This window comes from Amblyraja radiata, chromosome 2 (assembly GCF_010909765.2).
Source record: "Amblyraja radiata isolate CabotCenter1 chromosome 2, sAmbRad1.1.pri, whole genome shotgun sequence".
Classification (NCBI taxonomy): domain Eukaryota; kingdom Metazoa; phylum Chordata; class Chondrichthyes; order Rajiformes; family Rajidae; genus Amblyraja; species Amblyraja radiata.
In genome coordinates, this window is record NC_045957.1 from 125,937,517 (window position 1) to 125,959,744 (window position 22,228).

Below are 22,228 nucleotides of genomic sequence, written 5' to 3' on the forward strand. Positions count from 1 at the left end.
GGTGGTGGGGAAGATGCTGGAAGCAATTATAAAAGATGAAATAGCGGCACATTTGGATAGCAGTAGCAGGATTGGTCCGAGTCAGCATGGATTTACGAAGGGGAAATCATGCTTGACTAATCTTCTGAAATCTTGTGAGGATGTAACTAGGAAAATGGACAAGGGAGAGCCAGTAGATGTAGTGTACCCTAACTTTCAGAAAGCATTTGATAAAGTCCCACATAGGAGATTAGTGGGCAAAATTAGAGCACATGGTATTGGGGGTAGAGTGCTGACATGGCAAGAAAATTGGTTGGCAGACAGGAAACAAAGAGTAGGGATTAACGGGTCCCTTTCAGAATGGCAGGCAGTGATTAGTGGATTACCGCAAGGCTTGGTGCTGGGACCACAGCTATTTACAATATAAATTAATGATTTAGATGAAGGGACTAAAAGTAACATTAGCAAATTTGCAGATGACACAAAGCTGAGTGGCAGTGTGAACTGTGAAGAGGATGCTATGAGGATGCAGGGTGATGTGGACTGGTTGGGTGAGTGGGCAGATGCATGGCAGATGCAGTTTAATATGGATAAATGTGAGGTTATCCACTTTGGTGGCAAAAACGGGAAGGCAGATTATTACCTAAATGGAATCAAGTTGGGAAAAGTGGAAGTACAACGGGATCTGGGGGGCCTTGTTCATCAGTCAATGAAAGGTACAGCAGGCAGCGAAGAAGGTAAATGGCATGTTGGTCTTCGTAACAAGAGGAGTTGAGTACAGGAGCAAAGAGGTGCTTCTGCAGTTGTACAGTGCCCTAGTGAGGCCACACCTGGAGTATTGTGTGCAGTTTTGGTCTCCCAATTTGAGGAAGGACGTTTTTGCTATTGAGGGAGTGCAGTCCAGGTTAATTCCCGGGATGGCAGGGCTGTCATATGTTGATAGAATGGAGCGGTTGGGCTTGTATACTCTTGAATTTAGAAGGATGAGAGGGGATTGAAATATATAAGATTATAAGGGCCTGTCCCAAGGCAATTTTTTCGGCGACTGCTGGCGTCATTGACTGACGTATCAGGGTTGCTGTAAGATTTTGAACATTTCAAAATCCAGCGGTGATAAAAAAATGTTGCGACACTTGAGGAAACACCACGCGTCAATACGTTATCACGCCGCATCACGCCGTGACTTTTTCGGTGACCTGTGATGTCAGTCAATTATGCCGATAGTCGCCGAAAAAATCATCAAGTGCGACAAACCCTTAAGGGTTTGGACACGCTAGAGGCAGGAAACATGTTCCCGATGTTGGGGGAGTCCAGAACCAGGGGCCACAGTTTAAGAATAGGGGGTAAGCCATTTAGAACAGAGATGAGGATGGACTTTTTCCCACAGAGAGTGGTGAGTCTGTGGAATTCTCTGCCTCAGCGGTGGAGGCAGGTTCTCTGGATGCTTTCAAGAGAGAGCTAGACAGTGCTCTTAAAGATAACAGAGTCAAGGGATATGGGGAGAAGGAACGGGGTACTGATTGTGGATAATCAGCCATGATCACATTGAATGGCGGTGCTGGCTCGCCGAATGGCCTCCTCCTGCACCTATTGTCTATTGTCCATTGAAACTTACTGAATAGTCAAAGGCCTAGATAGAGTGAATGTGTAGAGGATGTTTCCACTTGTGGAAAAGTCTAGGACCAGAGGCCATAGCCTTGTAGCGGCACCAAACGTGGTGAATAAACAGTTGCTTTATTCAGTGAGATAATAGGTTTGAAATACAGTTTGGTCCTCTAACGTAATAACGGCATTGCTGCTGCAGCAGAGCGAGGGTGTTGGCTCGAGCTCAAGCTACCTGTCGACTGGGGTGATCTCAAGTTGAGATATGCTTATGTAGCAGGACACTCCCCTTAACCCATGATGTCACGTGACAGCCCTTGTGACCACTGATGAGGGTTTGACCATAAGTGGTCTGTCTATCAGCTGGCGCCACAGCCTCAGAATAAAAGGATGTACCTTTAGTAAGGGGAGGAGGGGGAATTTATTTAGAGGGTGGTGAATCTGTGGAATTCATTGCCACAGAAGGCTGTTGAGGCCGTCAATGGATGATTTTAAGTCAGAGATTTTTAATTGATATGGGTGTCAGGGGTTATGGGGAGAAGGCAGGAGAATGGGGTTGAGAGGGAAAGATAGATCAGCCGTGATAGAATGGCAGCGTAAATTTGATGGGTCAAATGGTGTAATTCTGCTCCTATAACTTAAGAACTTCCCGTAAATACAGAACAATTTGTTAATTGATTGTATCACCTGCAACAAGTGTTTTTATTAAAAATAAACATTTTGGGGGAAACAATTGCACTGGTAAAATGCAGCTATTTGAAGTTGCAATGCATTTTTGAGTTTTCCTGGTTATGAAGGCATAACTGCAACATTTTATGTTTTAGTGTTTCAATGCTGGCTGGCTGGAGGAGCAGACTGGTATAGTGAGTCCACTAGGTGCTGATGAAGAATCTCTTCCTCGACTGTCTGCTGCAATCATTACCTCCGTTCTGCAAGGTCACTGTATTGGAAGCCTAAGTTTGCCCAACCCAAGCTTTTTCACTGAATTTATTTTCAGATCACTAAACAATACTACAAGTATAAAGTTAACAGGTATGCAAACTAATCAAAGAAATGCTATCATTCTTCCATCCTGTCACACCCCTCGCTTCCTCGTCTCTTTATACAGGCTATCTTCAGGGCCTGTCCCACTGGGCCGTCATTTGCGCGTAAATTACCCGATATCATTTACGCGTCACGAGGCATGACGCACGCGACGCCGTGCAGCCGGGCGCGGCGTTGCAGGATCTTGTGATGTACAAAATCTTTGCGCGCCATCTGCGTGACGCGCAAATGACGGCCAAGTGGGACAGGCCCTTTCCTCCTCCATTGTCAGTCCTGTTGTAAGGTCTATATGCTGCACAGATGCTGCCTGACCCGCTGAGTTTGTCCGGTTTGTTTTATGCTCCAGATGGCAGCATATGCAGTCTCCTGTGCCCCCTGGAGCTGTAATGTAGCAGCACTACTGGCTACACTACAGTGCCTCGCCTCAAATGCTCAGTATATTAGGCACCATATGTGGAGACAGAAACAGAATTAACATTTCAATTTAGCAACGTGTCATTAGAAATGAAAATCAAAACAAGGCAAAATACATTTCCACACTTTCAGCCTTATGTGTTTTATATCAGATCCCCAGCATTTGCAATATTTTTCTTTTGAAAAAAGTAACAGTAAATTGAATGTTGTAAGTTAAAGAAATATTATTCTCAAAGAAAGTGAAAAGACTAATGTTGTTGGAGGGTGTGTGAATCAATCACAATTCTTAAGGTAGATATAAAAACGAATTGCATCGTTTTGGATATGTTCCCCAATTGTACCTGTATTCACAAAGCACATATTCATAGTTACTTTGAAGCAAGACTTTGTTATGTCATTGCTTTTAATGGTAATTCTTTATCCTATAGTTTAACACTATTATTAAATTAAATTTCATAAACTGCTGCATTGAGCTTATGAATTCTCAATTGTAATTTTTCGTAACTCTTGAAATATTATATCAACATAGCATAAAGTTAATCTTGAGGTCTGAAGGTGGCACAGTGGTAATTTTTTAGTCGAAGCCGATTGCGATGCTAGTTGAAGGTGGTTGCCGGAAGTTGCAGGTGGTTGCCGGAGGTTGCAGGTAGTGGAAGGTAAGACCTCCCTGGTGGAATAAAACTGGGTGAAAAAAAGGTCTTACCTCCCACTACCTGCAACCTCCGGCAACCACCTTCAACTAGCATCGCAACCAGCTTCGACTAAAAAATTACCGATTTTTAAAACGGCAACCTATTTTTAGAACACAAAAAAGCTGGAGAAACTCAGCGGGTGCAGCAGCATCTATGGAGCAAAGGAAATAGGCAACGTTTCGGGCCGAAACCCTTCTTCAGACTCCATAGATGCTGCTGCACCCGCTGAGTTTCTCCAGCTATTTTGTGTACCTTCGATTTTCCAGCATCTGCAGTTCCTTCTTAAACAACCTATTTTTAGTCGCAGCCGGTTTTGAATTTTTTAAATTTTTTTAAATAATCGACGGAATAATCGCCGGAAACCATTAGGGAGACTGACAAAAACCTCCGGGAACCGCACGGAAACCTTGGGTGGGGCGCAAAGTCTCCAGAGGTTTCCGTTCAGGTTTCCTAAGTGGGACAGGGGCATTACAGCACCAGAGACCTGAGTTTGATCCTTCCTGACTACGTGCTGTCTGTACGGAATTTATTCATTTTCCATGTGACTGCATGGTGCTCCAGTTTCCACTCCCACTCCAAAGAAGTACGGGTTTGTAGGTTGATTGGCTTCTGTAAAATTGCCACTAGTGTGTTGAATAGAATAGTGTATGGGTGATCGCTTGGTGGGATGGACTTGGTGGGCCAAAGGGCCTGTTTCCAAGCTGTATCTCTAAAACTGAACTAATAAGTATCGATAAAGGACATTACTTAGGAGTTAATTTAGAGGATTTTCTTCTGGTAACACATGAGAAAAGTTTGACACCTGTGATGTGGGCAGTGTGATTCTGAAAGGGACTCGTTATATGGAAATTGATATCCCACGAGCAAAACAATTATCTTAAATCTTGACTATTATCTTAAATCAGAAACAGTAGGTCTTTTAAGTGTGTAGCTACACCACAATATTCAGTGCTATCACAACCTAGGACCCAGATGCAGGATACAGGTGTCAGAGATTATGGAGAGAAGGCAGGAGAATGGGGTTAGGATGGAGATATAGATCAGCCATGATTGAATGACGGAGTAGACTTGATGGGCTGAAAGGCCTAATTCTACTCCTATTCCTTATAACATTATGACCTATGATCCCCATTCATCTATCCACCCCAGCCTCATAATGTTAGTGGTTTAGTCGCCCACCCATAGCTCTCCAACAGCATTTAAATTTAAAGGGGGCTTCCCTCTAAATAAGTTAGTTATATGCAGCCAACCAATGTTCTGTATCTGATTGCATGTTCAAATCTTAAAATAAAGTAGATGATTCCACCGGTTGGCATATTTTGCCTGCCAATGGAATTGGATGAGCACCGTTCCTGACTGGAAAACTGCATTGGTTCAGTAGTGGGTTCAATGTCTTGTTGGCATCACTGTCTTCTTTGTTCATTCAGATTTGAAGCAGCTCCTTCATCAACTGAGGTTGGGAAGATATTTTGAATCACCTTCGCATGATCCTGAAAATGTCGGAACTGGAACAGAGCTGATTGAAAGCTCCGGAGAAATACATTTTGTGAAGCAGCAAAACCAGGATCATCATGATTGTGATCTCTTACCTGATTATAGCTTTTCATGGGCAAAGGTAAATTAAACATAATAATTGAGCAAAGTGTTTTTCCTGGGCTAGATGGCAGCACTCTACATTTCACTTGACCTTGTTTTTCTGCCATTACATATGATTAACTGTTGAAATTACAACGTTAATTGCTATTAGCTTGCAACAATATATTCTGAAAAATAATGTGTTCAAGAAGGAACTGCAGATGCTGGAAAATCGAAGGTACACAAAAATATTCTGAAATTATTCTGAAAAATAGTTGGATAACACACATTTGGTAAAACTATACAACTGGAGTCAAAAATTAATCTTGATCAAATTCCCACTCCTTCAGTTCCTTATCCAAATGTCCCTTGAATTTTGCCGTTATGTCTCTCCATTATTCTTGTCCAAATGCCACATTTCTATGTAAATTTGTTAATGAAATCTGTTCTTCATCTTGAACTACTGAGCCTTCATGCCTTAGTTCCAGTGTTTTGGCAATGCGAACATATTTCATCTATCTATTCCCTTAAGAATCCTTAATGCTTGAATATGATCTCCTCTGAGCCCTTACTTCTCTAGCGTAAACAATCCCAGGCTCTTCAACCTTTCTTCATAGCTTAGATGCCTTAAACTATACATCAGTTTGGCTGCACTGAATTTAATCCCTGGATATCCTTGATTTAGCACGATGATTAAAATTCTATCGACTAACAGTGGTATTCTCTCATTTTGCAACTGTGGCTCTAATGCAATGTACCTCGTTTAAAGTGTTGAAATCTCCTGAGGTAGGAAAAACATTATTTAAATGCAAGCCTGTTCATTTTTACACAGATATGTTATCATCTGGGATTTCTCCAGTCCCACTCTCCCTGAATTCACATATGTTTCTTTACTGCTGTGGCATACTACTTCGGTTCACAATCATTGTACAGAAATATGTAAAAATTATGCCAAAAGAATCTAATCTCTTCTGCCTGCTCATGGTTCATATTCGCCATTCCCTGCATATCTGTGTTCCTGCATATCCAATCGAAAAGTCTCTTAAATGCCACTATCATATCTGCCTCCACCTCCACCCCTGGCAGCACATTTGAAGCACTCAATATTCCAGATCACTGCCCTGTGTTTGCTGAAATTGCTACCTGCGGGTTACAAAAACATAGAAACAGAAACAGAAGCACAAACCAGGGTGGTTAAGAGCAGATAGTAACTTGTTTAGTACATTGTACACCAGACACTTCTCTGAGTGAGAAGTAAAATGGAGCAGTGGGAGAAAAAAAAGATGCCTGTGGAATAGTAGATAATAGGGAGCAGTAAAAAGGGGAGGGATAGTAATCAGTATTGAAATTAGAGGAGTGAAAAGGGAATGAAATGGATGGTGATGTAAACATTAAAAATTGGGTGGCGATAGTACAGTTGTAATCTGGGTTCAAAGGGAAGGAAATGCATCATTCAGCTTATGATAGAGTGACTTTGAGAATTGACCAGTGAGAGTGAATGTGGTAGGGTTAAATATATTAATCTTTTCACCTAGGTGATGGTCTGAATTATTATTACGTAAAACATACAAGAGTACAGAACAGGGATAAACCCTTCGGCCCACATTGTTCTCTGATCCTGATCACATTTGCCTGCTTATGATCCATATCCTTCTATTCCCTGCTTATCCACATGTCTATCTAAAAGCCTCTTAAACACCATTACAAGCAGGAATGGGTCCATGACTCCATGTCTGCTCAGCCATTCAATAAGAGCGGAGCTGATCCCTTACCTCAGCACTACTTTCTGGTATCAACATCTTTTCCTTTAAAATCCAAAACTCTTTTATCAATCTGCCTTCCATGCATTCATCGACTGTCTCCCTGCAGTGTTTTAAGTTGGAGGTTCCCAAAGATTCATTACCTGCTGGTTGAACATATTGTTTCTTATCTCATAAGGTCATAAGTGATAGGAGCAGAATTAGACCATTCGCCCCATCTAATGTACTCCGCCATTCAATCATGGCTGATCTATCTCTCCTTCCTAACCCCATTCTCCTGCCTTCTCCCCATAATCCCTGACACCAGTATTAATCAAGAATCTATCTATCTCTCCCTTAAAAATATCCATTGACAGCCTCCACAGCCTTATGTGTCATAGAATTCCATTAAATTCACCACCCTCTGATTAAAGAAACTCCTTCTCATCTCCTTCCTAAAGGAATGTCCTTTAATTCTGCGACTATGATCTCTGGTCATAGACTCTCCCACTAATGAAATCATCCTCTCCACATTCACTCTATCCAAGCCTTTCACTATTCTGTAAGTTTCAATGAGGTCCTCCCTCATCCATCTAAACTCCAGTGAGTGTAGGCCCAGTGCCGTCAAATGCTCATCATCTGTTAACCCACTCATTCCTGAGATTATTATTGTAAACCTCCTCTGGACCCTCTCCAGAACCAGCACATCCTTCCTCAGATATGGTGCCCAAAATTGCTCACAATTGCAATCTCAATCCTGAAAGGACAACCCCTTTTTTAAAGACCACACTGCCTGGTTCCGGACTTCACATCCATGGTAAACATAATCCCCATATCTACCCAGTTGACCCTCATTTGTATTTATGTTTTGGAAAGAACTGCAGATGCTGGTTTAAATTGAAGGGAGACACAAATTGCTGGAGTAACTCAGCGGGACAGGCAGCATCTCATTCAGTCTGAAGAAGGGTCGCAACCCAAAACGTCACCCATTCCTTTTCTCCAGAGATGTTGCCTGTCCCGCTGAGTTACTCCAGCAGTTTGTGTCTACCTCCAATTAGTATTTAATATGTTTCCATAAGATCTCATCTCATTATGAAGTTGCCAGGACATGAGGGCAAATGTGGGCAAATGGGTCTCTCTTGGATGGGGCATCTTGGTCAGCATGGACAAATGGGCCAAAAGGCCTGTTTCTGTGCAGTATAGCTACATGACACATTGACACACTCTTCTAAACACAAGTGCTCATCGGATTACTTTTACTTAACATGAAAACCCAACTGTCCTTGGATTCAACCTGATGAATCTATTCTGCACTCTCTCACTCACACGTCTAGTTTTTCTTAGGTGGAGAGACCTGATTCAGATTTAGATTCAGATTCAGATTTGTTTATTGTTATCTGCACCAGGAGGCAATGGATTTCCTTGTTCACATGAAGCATATATATGTAAATATATATCTATATATTAATGATACATACAAGTATAAATACAATGACGAGTGCAACACACCTGAACGGTGCAATATTGTAGTGTAAAATCCAAGTAGTGCAAAAGATTAAAATACAGTACCATAATAATTGAAAAAGATAGAATTAAGAGTAGGAGTACATGGCTGGACCTCCGGGAATGATGTGTGAAAGAGGTGAATAGATCAGGAGTTATGCCCCTGTCCCACTTAGGAAACCTGAACGGAAACCTCTGGAGACTTTGCGCCCCACCTAAGGTTTCCGTGCGGTTCCCGGAGGTTGCAGGTGGTTGCAGGTAGTGGAAGCAGGTAGGGAGACTGACAAAAACCTCCGGGAACCGCACGGAAACCTTGGGTGGGGCGCAAAGTCTCCAGAGGTTTCCGTTCAGGTTTTCTAAGTGAGACAGGGGCATTAGTTTGCATTGGGGAAGGAGCTATTCTTCAGTCTGAATGTTCAAGGTTTTAAGCTTCTCCCAAAAGATAGAAATGAGGAAAGGGTATAGCCGGGGTGACAGGCATCTTTGATAATTCATTCAGCCTTGTGTTGAAATCCACTTTAGACTTGATAGAAGGAAGTAAAGATGGTGTGAATTGATGAGCCTGTGATAGACTGGGCTATGTTCACCACTTTCTCACTTTCAGTTTCAGTTTAGAAACAGAAACAGTGAAAAGCTGGAAGACAAAAGTCACAATCCAGTCAGCAGAAAGACTTTCTGCAGGTTCAGGTGGTCAAGGACAGAGAAGTTACCATACCAGGCTGATATGTAACCCATCAGGATACATTCTATACTGTATCTGTTGTGTCTTCTCAGACGCAAGTAAATGCTATGTCTTCCCAGAGGCAAGTAAATATGCTGCTATACTTTCTTGATCATTACTTCAGTGTGAAGAGACAAAGTAAAGTTGCCGGTGTTATGGATGAATAAGAACTTGAAGCTGTCGACCATCTCCACAGCAGCTCTGCTAATGAGCAGAGGGTTGTTTTCATCGCCTCGCTTCCTTAGGTCAACAAATATCTCTTTGTTGATGCTACATGTCAGCAGTGTTTGCTATATTCCAGATGTAGTCTCACCAGGGCTCCAAATAATTGGATCAATTCTTCCCAACTTCTGCACTCATAAAATATGTCTTTTGTCTTCCTAATTGCTTTGTTGTAACTACTGATAATTCAAAATGTTCAATGACTTTTTCACTTTTATTTTAAAAATAAGGGGGAAATCCTTTAAAACCGAGATGAGAAGAACTTTTTTCACACAGAGAGTGGTGAATCTCTGGAACTCCCTGCCACAGAGGGTAGTCAAGGCCAGTTCATTGGCTATATTTAAGAGGGAGTTAGATGTGGCCCTTGTGGCTAAGGGGATCAGAGGGTATGGAGAGAAGGCAGGTACGGGATACTGAGTTGGATGATCAGCCATGATCATATTGAATGGCGGTGCAGGCTCGAAGGGCCGAATGGCCTACTCCTGCACCTAATTTCTATGTTTCTATGTCCGCATTCCTACACTGACCTTTCTGGTCTGGGCTTCCTCCATTGTCAGAGTGAGGCAACACACAAACTGTAAGAACAGCACCTCATACTTCGATTGCGTAGCTTACAACCTAACGGTATGAATGTTAAATTCTCCAATTTTAAATAGCCTTCAACAGATCCACCCCCTATTCTCCTTCACACCCCCCCCCCCCCTCTCTTTCTCCTCACCCCCCTTCCCACTCCTTGTCCTTTGCTGGACTCCCATCTGTTTCTCCCGTCAACCCCTCAACCCCCACCAATCCCCCTCCCACCCCCCAAACCATCTGCCTGTCAAAAGATCCCGTTTCGCTGAACACCTTCGCTCGGTCTGCCTGGACCTACCTGATCTCCCGGTTGCTAAACACTTTCATTCTTCTTATCATTCCCACACAGACCTTTCAGTCCAAGGCCTCCTCCATTGTCAGAGTGAAGTTAAACGCAAATCGGACGAACAGCACCTCATATTTCGCTTGGGCAGCTTAAAACCCAGTGGTATGAATCTTGATTTCTCTAACTTCAAATAACCCCTGCATTCCCTCTCTCTACATCGCTCCCCCACCCAAGTCGCACCAGCTTCTCGTTCTCACCCAACAAACAGCTAACAAATCGTCTGTTTCCTATATAATCGTTACTTTTTGCATATCTTTCATTCCTTGTTTTATATCTCTCTACATCATCGTCTATGTCTCTCATTTTCCTTTACCGTGACTTTCAGCCTGAAGAAGAATCTTGACCTGAAACGTCATCCATTCCTTCTCTCCAGAGATGCTGCCTGTCCTGCTGAGTTTTTCCAGCCTTTTGTATCTATCTTCGGTTTAAACCAGCAACTGCAGTTCCTTCCGACAAAAATCCCTTATTTTATATTTTATCATATTTTATCCTGCCTGTCCCCATTTCGAGCTTTCCTCTCTCCCCCACCGCCTGACAATTGGCAGAAAAGGGGTCACAACTCAAAACATCACCTATCCATGCTTCCCAGAGATGCTGCTTGACCTGCTGAATTACTACAGCTGTTTTGTGTCCTTTTGTGTATTAACCAGCATCTGCAGTCCTTCGTTTCTACATTTTCTGCAAGATTTCTTGCCTTCCCATCTCACTGGAAATTCACTAACAAATGTCTTCAACATTTGGAATTCCTAAATATATATAAAATCATGAGAGGCAGAGATAATGTGAATGGCCACCGTTTTTTTTCTCAAAGTAGGAATGTGACTAAAATGTGAGGGTAGAGATTTAAGGCGAGAGGCAAAATATTCAAAGGGGATCTGAAGGGCAGGTTTTTTTCGCACAAATGGCAGTGGATACATGGAATGAGCTGCCTGAGGAAGTGGTACAGGCAGGTACAATTATAATGTTCTAAATATATTTGGGCAGGCATATAATTAGAATGGTTTCGAGGGATATGGGTTAAACACAGGTAAATAGGACTTGCTCAGATAAGCAACTTGGTTGACATGGGTGAGTTGGGCCGAAGGACTTGGTTCCATACTGTATGACACTAATTACTGTTCAAAGTTTCACATTCTTCTTTCCAGTCTTACAGTACAAAGGAAGGGGATAGACACAAAATGCTGGAGTAACTCAGCGGTTGAGGCAGCATCTCTGGAGACGTTTTAGACAAGTCAGATGAAAGGCCCCAACCCGAAACGTCATCTATTCCTTTTCTCCTCGGGAACCTTGTCTATCTTAGTTGTAAACCAGCATCTGCAGTTCCTTCCTACACAAGAAACATTGGGGAATGCCATCCACTGCAAAATCTTAATGACAAATTGTCTTCAAATAGCAGGTCATTCTTAATCTATCAACTTCGTGGAAGCTTTTATCCAACTTAGACCTATTTGCACCGACTCAAATGCCATTCAAAGGAGATATGTAACATTCAAAGGAGATACGCAGGACAAGGCTTTTATACACAGAGGGTGCCTGGAACATGCTGTCAGGGATAGTGGTGGAAGCAGGTACGACAGTGGAATCAACGAGGCTTTTAAATGGGCACATCTTAGACTTGCAGGGAATGGAAGTACACAGTATGAATCATATGCAGGCAGATGAGGTTGGCTTGGTTTGGCATCATGTTCAGCACAGACATAGGGGGCTGAAGGGACTTTTCCTGTGATGTACTTTTCTATGTCTATGTTAATTATATCTCAGTGACTCCCGTGCTCTTCTGCTATGATGCCACTTAATGTATTGTGCTGCAATGGTTAAATGATTCCACAATTAATATTGTTTTCATTAATCAGGAAACATTAAAAATGCAAAGTAATTTGAAATCAATTAAACAAGAGGTATCACATCCTTTACCACAAGCCTCTACTTCCTGAGAAGATTACGGAGAGTCGGTTTGTCAAGGAGGACTCTCTCTAACTTCTACAGGTGCACAGTAGAGAGCATGCTGAATGGTTGCATCGTGGCTTGGTTCGGCAACTTGAGCGCCCTGGAGAGGAAAAGATTACAAAAAGTAGTAAACACTGCCCAGTCCATCATCGGCTCTGACCTTCCTTCCATCGAGGGGATTAATCGCAGTCGCTGCCTCAAAAAGGCTGGCAGTATCATCAAAGACCCATACCATCCTGGCCACACACTCATCTCCCTGCGACCTTCAGGTAGAAGGTACAGGAGCCTGAAGACTGCAACAACCAGGTTCAGGAATAGCTACTTCCCCACAGCCATCAGGCTATTAAACCTGGCTCGGACAAAACTCTGATTATTAATAACCAATTATCTGCTATTTGCACTTTATCATTTTATTTATTCATGTGTGTATATATTTATATAATGGTATATGGACACACTGATCTGTTTTGTAGTAAATGCCTACTATGTTCTGTTGTGCTGAAGCAAAGCAAGAATTTCATTGTCCTATACAGGGACACATGACAATAAACTCACCTGAACTTGAACTTGAACTTGAACTTGAACTTTGACTGAGAAGCACACTGCCTCACCTCACTTGGCACCTTCCCATTTCCTGGTGCCTGGTTTGGTGTCAATGAGACAGATTAGATTCATATTTCACTCGACTCAACTCAATGGAAGAACCCACCAAAATAATGAAGAGTTGGATGTGAACAGTTTCCCAGCTCTATGCAACCTGGACCTAATCCCCGTGGTTTCCACCAGAATGAAGGAGTTACGAGGTCGCCCAGCATTACAAGGATTATCAAGAACCTGAGCAGAACTAACTCTGTTTGTCCACTTTGCAGGAAAATGACTCATAGTTATTGATGTTATGTGAAATATTCATGTCTGATGTAGCTTTTCTGAAATTTGTGATCTTAGTCAATTTTTTAAAAATCTTCAATGTCAGAGGAATTGATTGTCATGTTCTCTCAATTAGGTTTGCTTTTCTGCGGACCAGCTGGTTGGAATCTTCTTAAATGGGAGTGATTCTGCCATATCAAAAGACCACTTCGATCAGATCAGCCCTGCTATTGTTCAGCAACTGCTTAGTGGAGCTTGTCAACATGGTGACTGGGAATACGCACAATCCATCGTCCTTCCAACTAATGCTGAGAGTAAGTTACGCACAATAACGTGGTTTTGATGTTCTGGCAGAATGCAATGGTAAAATCAATGTATACATCATTTCCTTCTGTCTGTAGTAGGGTTAACCAGCCACATGTTTGTCACATTATTTTCAATTTCGCTCAAAGCCAGACTCTGGAAGATTTATTTGAAATAATTCCTTCAAATCATTCTCGCTTGGTGGAAGGAATAAATCTCGTAGTTAGATCTGAAAATTAATTTCTACAATTTTGTTAATAAAGAAGCCAGCAATGAAAATGACAAAGCAATATTTCCAAAATATTCAATCTACTTCAAATTTAACAGCTGAAACGGCTGCAGGTTATAGCTGCAACAGAACTAACATTTGGGACTAATTAATCAACTCTGCTTGTTGCAAGTTGTCTTTCTGTACATTTCAGCAATAGAAACTCTATTTGAACGGTGGCAAGTAATTGGAATCAGACCCCATTGGATACATGCTCTAATTAAGTAGCAGTAAAAACTAGTGAAATGACAAGAGTAGAATGCCAACCTCAACAGTCGACTGTTTTATAAAATGCCAGCATTTCAACCTGGGAAGTGTTATGAAGCAGAGGGACCGAGGAGTCCAAGAACATGGTTCTCTGAAAATGGCGCCACAGGTAGACAGGATGGTGAAAAAATATATTTGTCATGCTGGCCTTCCTCATTACTGTCTGATATTAGAGTCATAGAGTCATATAGCATGGAAACAGGTGCAAAATGCTGGAGTAACTCAACGGGTCAGGCATCATCTCTGGAGAAAATGGATGTGATGTTTTGCATCCGACCCTCAACCCGAAATGCACCTATCCAATTTTCCCAACGATGCTGCCTGACCCACTGAGTTACTCCAGCATCTTGTGTCTATCTTTGGTAGAAACCAGCATCTGCAGTTCCTTGTTATTACATGGAAACAGGCCTTTCAGCTTAACTCATCTATGTCGTCCAAGATGCCCCATCTACACTGGTACTAAATATGAAGAAGTAATGATATCTTGTAGGGCACTTTGGATCATACACATATGAACAGATCAAAGTGAAATAAACCACCCTGCTTCATGAAGGAACTTAGTTTTGATTGATGGCTTGATAGATACAGCATGGAAACAGGTCCTTCAGCCCACCGAGTCCATGCCGACCATCGATCATCCCTTCACACTAGTTCTATGTTATCACGCTTTCTCATCAACTTCCCACACATTAGGGTTGCCAGAGGCCAACTTACAAACCTACACATCTTTGTGATGTGGGAGGAAATATGGAGGGTCACAGAAAAAATGTGCTAACTGCACACAGGCAGGACCTAAAGTCAACCCAGGTCTCTGGTGCCGTGAGGCAGCATCTCTACCAGCTGCTGAAAATGACAAATGAAAAATACAAAACTTGCATTGTTCAAAAAAACGAAGATTTCAGAACCATGCCTAAATCTAAGAAACTATGATTCAAGTTAAAAATTATTCCTAAGCAGAAAATATAAATTACTTGATTTAAAGAAACAAAGCATTAATCTTATAAATCCTTTTCTATTTACGTCAACAAAATAAACTAAAGATAGACACAAAATGCCGGAGTAGCTCAGCTGAGTTACTCCAGCACTTTGTGTCTATCTTTGGTATAAACCGCATCTGCAGTTCCTTGTTATTATAAAATAAATTAATTATTCCTCTTCTCTAGTCATGACTCTGCTGATATAAACAATGCTTTGTAATCTACAACTCAGTTGAAAATCCTGTAAGTGGACAGAAATACAGAATAAGCGCTTAGAATTTGAATATTGTACCTCTTAAACATATATCCTTCACAGAATGAAACTTACCATCTGAGAGTATATATAACTCCACGCATTCACCGATAGGGTTACACGATTCTCAGGCCAACTAGGGATAGGTAATAAATATCTGTTTCATCAGCAAGTCCAAAAATAATTTCTAAAAAGCTGCACAGCCTTTTCATCTATGATGGAAGAAAGCACAGAACTGACAAGGAAGGTGAGGTTAGAAACAAAAAAGTGATAGTAAAACAGAAAATTCAGTTAATTAACAGCATATCCATCAGCATCCACAAAGGGAAAACACAAGCTAGCATTGCCTGCAAAGCCACTTTACAGAAATGAAATGATACCATTTACATTGCGAACAGGCTTTTTTTCTTTACAGATGCTGATGAACCTGTTACATATTCCCAATGTTTGAGAAATGAATGCAAATAAAAAGTTCTTAAATTCAGAGTTATAGGAGTAGAATGAGGCCATTTGGCCATTCAAGTCTACTCCACCATTCAACCATAGCTGATCTATCTTTCCCTCTCAACTCCATTCTCCAGCCTTCTCACCATAACCCAACCCCCTTACTAATCAAGAATCTGTTATTCTCCGCCTTTTAAATAATCTGCTTTATAAAAACAGCCGTCTATGGCAATGAATTACACAGATTTGCCACCCTCTGACTAAATAATTTCCTCCTCATCTCCTTTCCACAGGTATATCCTTTTATTCTGAGTCTTTGAGTCTCTGGTCCTAGACTCTTCCACATGTGAAAGTATCCTCTCCATCCAGGTCTTTCACTACATGGTCAATTTCAATGAATTCCCCACTCATCCTTCTAAACTCCAGCGAGTGCAGGCCCAGTGCCGTCAAACGCTCATTATATGTTAGCCCAATCATTCCTGAGATCATTCTCCTAAACCTTTTCTGGATCCTCACCAAAGCCATCCTTCCTCAGATATTTAATACAGAGAAATGTGAGGTTGAATTTTGGGAGCACTATCATGGGGTGAACCAACACAGTGAATGGTAGGTGAGTGTTGTGGAGCAGAATGATCTAGGTGTACTGGTATATAGTTCATTGATAGTGGCATTACAGGTAGATAGGGTGGTCAAAAAGACTTTTGGCACATTGGCCTTCATCAATCAGAGCATTGAGCATAGAAGTTGGGAGGTCATGTTACAGTTGTATAAAACGTTGATGAGGCCGCATTTAGAGTATTGTGAGTTTTGGCATTATAGGAAAGATGTTGTCAAGCTGGAGAGGGTGCAGAGAAGATTTACGAGGATGTTGCCAGGAGTCGAAGGCCTGAGCTGTAGGGAGCGGTTGAGCTAGGGCCGGATTTAGATGAAGAGAGGCCCTAAACTGTTCCACTTGTGAGGCCCCTCCCAATCCCCCACCCCCACGACTAGAGGAAGATGGTCCACCAGATTGACACCGATTTGAAGCCGAACGTGGCCAATGAGATAAGGGGCTGGAAAGCTGCGCTTTTATTTATTTATTTATTGCCAGTGCTAGTGTCGAGTTATTGGCTTAAAACGCTATTATTCTGAAATGGAGGGCAAGGAAAATTACTGAAGGGTTGTTTAGAGACTACAGTGCGTTGTGACAGCAGCCCATAAATGATTCCATCTAACTATTTTAATTCCACGAATGGGGATGTTAAATGTAGACCCTTGTATTAGCCAGTATCACAGCCAACCCATCCCTTACATCCTGCCGCCCATAATAAATCTTAGCACCAGTCAGATTGGATCCTAGAGGAGCTGACTTGTGCATGGTTGTGCAGTTATAACATCCATTTATTTTGAGATGAATTATGTTTGTTTACCTGGTTTCCATCAGAGCAAGCCTTTACACATAACCTCAGTGTAAGTAGAACTGGCACTAGGGAACCAAGCTCTCCCCTAGTTCCAGAAGAAGCTAAGCTCCCCAGTCCTGTCCCGAGGCTACTTTGTGTTTTGTAAGTTGTACTTGAAAGTTCCACCATTTGAAGTGTGTTGAAAAGACGCCCAGAGTTATGCAGGAGGATACGTAATCTCTAAGTAACCTCAGGCACATCCTTCTTATAGTTTTCAACAGCATTTGTATCAGTGGAGAGCAGGGATTGGGAATTATTTTATTTACAAAAGGCTCTTATGTTTTTCTTAAATTATAATGTTCAAACCGTTGGCCTCTGAGCCTGAAGGGATTATGAAGGTGGTAGCTGAAAGAAAAAAAATATTTGCATTTAAACACAAACAGTGAATCTCAGTGGAGAATTTCATTATTTGCACTATAAAATATTTTCATCATCTGATATTCACAAAAAAAACTTTCACTGATTCCATTGACATGGTCAGATTTTATTGTTTTGGCTACATGTTTATTAATCCTTATATGCTATTAAAAAATGTTGAAATTCCTCATCACTTTTAAATTCCGATACATGTGTGCGATTATTGTCAGTGAATGAAGAAGAACTGAGAGGAAGAAGTGCAGGAAAGGCGACAGCTTGTTTTACTTGGAATCGTTGCTTCATTAAGAAAAGAGGTTGAAATGCTGGTATTTTTTTATCAAATAGTTGTCTGTTGCGGGAACCTTTCCCACTACCATTGCATCAAATGGGGATAAAATTGGAAATTTCCTGATCTGTATCCCACAGTATAATGAGATTCCATTACTTTTAGAAAACTTCTAGCAGTCAGTTACATCTTACAGCTCTGCCAACTTAAACTTAACGAATATCTACTGAATTCCAACTTTATTTTGAGTCTCAACCATTGTGTCTCATGTTGCTCATTTTTGATAGGATTAATCTCTGTATTTAATAAATGAGGTTTCAACTTTTGGGAAAAAAGTTGTCTTTGTTTCTTGACTATATTCTCATTCCAAAAGCACCAATTGTTACTTTCTGCTTCCAGAATATGGATACAGTACGGTGGCTGTCTTGATAATTACAGTGAGCTCCATGTGTGGCATCACCCTACTGATGTTCAACTCTTGCAAACAGACATACCAGCTCATCCTGCAGCTGTTTGTTGGTATTGCAGTCGGAACCATGTCAGGTGATGCATTGTTACATCTCTTGCCACAGGTGAGTAATGTTATATTTGTTTAGGCATAAGAAATGGTGTTATGGTGGCACAGTGTTAGAGCTGCTGCCTTACAGTGCCAGAGACCTGGGTTCAAATCTGACTACAGGTGCTGTCTGTACAGAGTTTGTACATTCTCTCTATGACTGCGTGGGTTCTCCCCGGGTTCTCAGGTTTCCTCCCACACTCCAAAGATGTACATTGGTTAATTGAATCGGCGAATATTGTAAATGGTCTCTAGTGTGTAGGATAGCGCTAATGTATGGGGATTGCTGGTCCGCGCAGCCTCGGTGGACCGAAGGGCCTGTTTCCATGATGTATCTCTAAACTAGACTCTAAACTAAATTAAAATGCATGCGGCAAGAAGCCATGAGTGCTGAGAGATAGCAAGTACATTTAATTAGTAGTATTGGTATTGGTTTATTATTGTCACGTGTATCGAGATACTGTGCAAATCTTCATTTTGTCTGCTATTCAGTTAAATGATACAATACATGAGTATAATCAAGCCATTACACAAGTACAAGAGATTGTGCACAGAGTAAAATACCAAAGTGCAGAATATAGTGCTCTAGCATTAAACCGTTACCATTACAAACTGCAGATAAAAGTGCAAGGGCCACAATAAAGTAGGTTGGGAAATTGGACTACACCCATAGAGTCTGAAGCAGAGTCCTGACCTAAAATGTCACCTATCCATGTTCTCCACAGATGCTGTCTGACCCACTGAGTTACTCCAGCACATTGTGTCTTCTATGGTAAACCAGCATCTGCATTTCCTTGCCTCTACGGCATTAGCCTACGAGAGGACCATTCAGTAGTGTGATAAAAATGTAAATTAAGCAGTTCATGAATATGGTATTCCGTGCTTTTAAGCTTTTACTAGACCAAGTGCAGACCCGTTGGGTCTAATCCGCCAACACACCCGTATCCTACCTGTAGCCCCCACAGGAGGCGTGGTCCTCCAACTCAACCCTTTGCCAAAGGTAAGATTCGAGCACTCCTCAGCCAAGATCATAGCTTGTGAGCCTCCCCCAGCACTGGAGTTAAAAAGATAATCCCAATTGCACCTCCCAAATTGCAATACCAATTGACCCTCCCCTTACTGTCCTGCCAGGAGCTATGATGGCAACATTGTTGCAAATGTTGGGTGCACTTACTGTGAGATGGCATTGAGCTGAAAAGTTCAGAGTGTTCCTGTCCTGCAACTTTTTATTGAAGTGTGTTGTGCAAAGTGAGGATTGATTTTAACAGTAAAATCCATTTTAAATTCAAAGTATTTTAAAAACATTTTCAGTAATAAGTCGAGAAATAAAGCATGACATTTTCAGATAAGTAAATTTTGGACTTGACGGGAAAAATGTCTCCCGGAGTATGTAAAAATGTTATCGTTACCGCGTAGATTTTACGCAAAGATGTGATCACACACACACACACACACACGCACACGCACGCGCACACACACACACACACACACACACACACACACACACACACACACACACACACACACACACACACACACACACATCCAAGATCAGACTTTCAATAGTTATATGATGATGATATGATATGATGATATGATATGATATCTTATGTCCAATGTGAAAGGGGAGAAACGAGAATGACAGGGGATGCAAATGATCCCTAATTACATTGACTGCTTTTCCAAGGCAGCATGAATTATCAAGGTCAAAGATGGTTTAAAGAAAAAAAAATATCTGATAAGCCTTCGGGTAGAAAATAATTTCACTTTAGTTCAAATTCACAACAGATTTCCTGCGGGCATTTCACTGTAACCAGCAATCTCAGATGACAGCACATGCTGGGAAAATTGGTTCCCATTTGGAAAATCAGTGTGTTGGAAAAATGGCACTCATTACACATATTGCACATAAAGGCAGAGAGTGAATTGGTATTAAAGACTATAGATTTATGCAGGTACATGACCATGGCTTTTTGAAATGACTTTCTGTTTCTGCTTCTTAGTTTAGTTTAGTTTATTCGTTTTTAATGTAAAAATAGTTTCATTAAAATTACAGAACACAAAGTGCTGGAGTAACTCAGCAGGGAGGTCAGTCTGAAGAGGGTACATGTGACAGTAATAAACCTAAACGTAAACCTAACGGGGCTTTGTTTTATTTTGCACTATATTAGGTGTTTTATTTATTGAACATTTTTTTTGATTGTTATGTTATCTATTGAGTTATTGATTATTGTGTTTTTAAACCTGTTGTGCTGCTGCATGTCAGAATTTCATTGCTCTGTTTCAGTACATATAACAATTAAACACTCTTGACTATGTCAAAAGGTGCCTTGCATTCATGTTGTATTAATTGCCTTGTTAATTGAAGGGGAAAAAAGGAAAAATCTGAGGTCGCATAAATGTTATTCACAGCCTCAGGATGTCTTAAAATGCTTCCAATGCATTTGGACAATAAACCAAGACCAATATCAATGAAGACCTTTCGAATGATAACCATATAACAATTTCAGCACGGAAACAGGCCATCTCGCCCCTTCTAGTCCGTGCCGAACACTTACTCTCACCTAGTCCCATCTACCTGCACTCAGACCATCATCCTCCATTCCTTTCCTGTCCATATACCTATCCAATTTATTTTTAAATGATAAAATTGAACCTGCCTCCACCACTTCCACTGGAAGCTCATTCCACACAGCTACCATTCTCTGAGTAAAGAAGTTCCCCCTCATGTTACCCCTAAACTTTTGTCCCTTAATTCTCAAATCATGTCCTCTTGTTTGAATCTTCCCCACTCTCAATGGAAAAAGCTTATCCACGTCAACTCTGTCTATCCCTCTCATCATTTTAAAGACCTCTATCAAGTCCCCCCTTAACCTTCTGCGCTCCAAAGAATAAAGACCTATCTTGTTCAACCTTTCTCTGTAACTTAGTTGCTGAAACCCAGGCAACATTCTAGTAAACCTTTGTGGTGCAATGAGAAGCCTGAGTGAATTTTGTAAAATTTATTGTTGTCATGTATCCTCATGATTGCTCACTCACTCACTCACTCACTCACTCACTCACTCACTCACTCACTCACTCACTCACTCACTCACTCACTCACTCACTCCCTCACACAGCTGTAATGTCTTGTCACCATTACTCCCAACCCCATCCCCCAATATCAACTCCCACACTCTCTGGAGATTTATTGGAATCTTGCCTGGGATGGATTGTCCCAGTTATGAGGAGAGACTGGATAGACTTGGAAAAGGTTATGGGAGATTTGATGAGGATGTACCAAATCATGATGGGCATAAATTGGATAGAGATCAGCACTTTTTTTTCCATTATCATTTTTTTCTATAACACGAGGACATTGGTTTATGTAAGGTGTAAACGTTTTAGAAGGGATGTAAGGAAGGATTTTTTTTTCATTCAGAGGCTGCTTGGGGTTTGGAACATCCTGCCTGAAAGTGCAGAGACTCTCACAACATTTGAGAAATATTTGCAGCAAAATATGGATGATCAAAGCCAAGGACCAAGTGCTAGTAAATGGGATTAGTATTGATGGCTGCACAATGATAGGCGAGGCAGAGTGGTCTGAGCTCAACTAGGACACGAAGGATCCATAACTCATCCCACCAGCTTCTTTCCATGACCTACTTGAACTCATTTGCCTAAATGAATATGTCAGCAAACAGCCAGGAAAGTCCCTCCATTGGAAACGGCTAGGGACCAGTTTTAGATTTGCTTTGGGCTTATTCTTTCTCAAAACGGAGATCATAAGCTGAATAGAATAATCTTCAACTACATATTTGGATTGATAAGGCAATACCAAATATTGTAGATGAAAATGATTTATTAATATTCCC

General features: G+C 41.3%; 1 protein-coding gene across 1 annotated transcript in view; it reads left to right on the plus strand.

The window, feature by feature from the left end:
- slc39a12 (solute carrier family 39 member 12) overlaps nt 1–22,228 on the plus strand; it is a 74,959-nt gene that overhangs the window by 16,000 nt on the left and 36,731 nt on the right. Inside the window, exons 4-7 of the mRNA XM_033015280.1 lie at nt 2,406–2,613; nt 5,159–5,346; nt 13,361–13,538; nt 18,218–18,390. Coding sequence (XP_032871171.1) covers nt 2,406–2,613; nt 5,159–5,346; nt 13,361–13,538; nt 18,218–18,390 — 747 coding nt within the window. The remainder of the gene's footprint in view (nt 1–2,405; nt 2,614–5,158; nt 5,347–13,360; nt 13,539–18,217; nt 18,391–22,228) is intronic.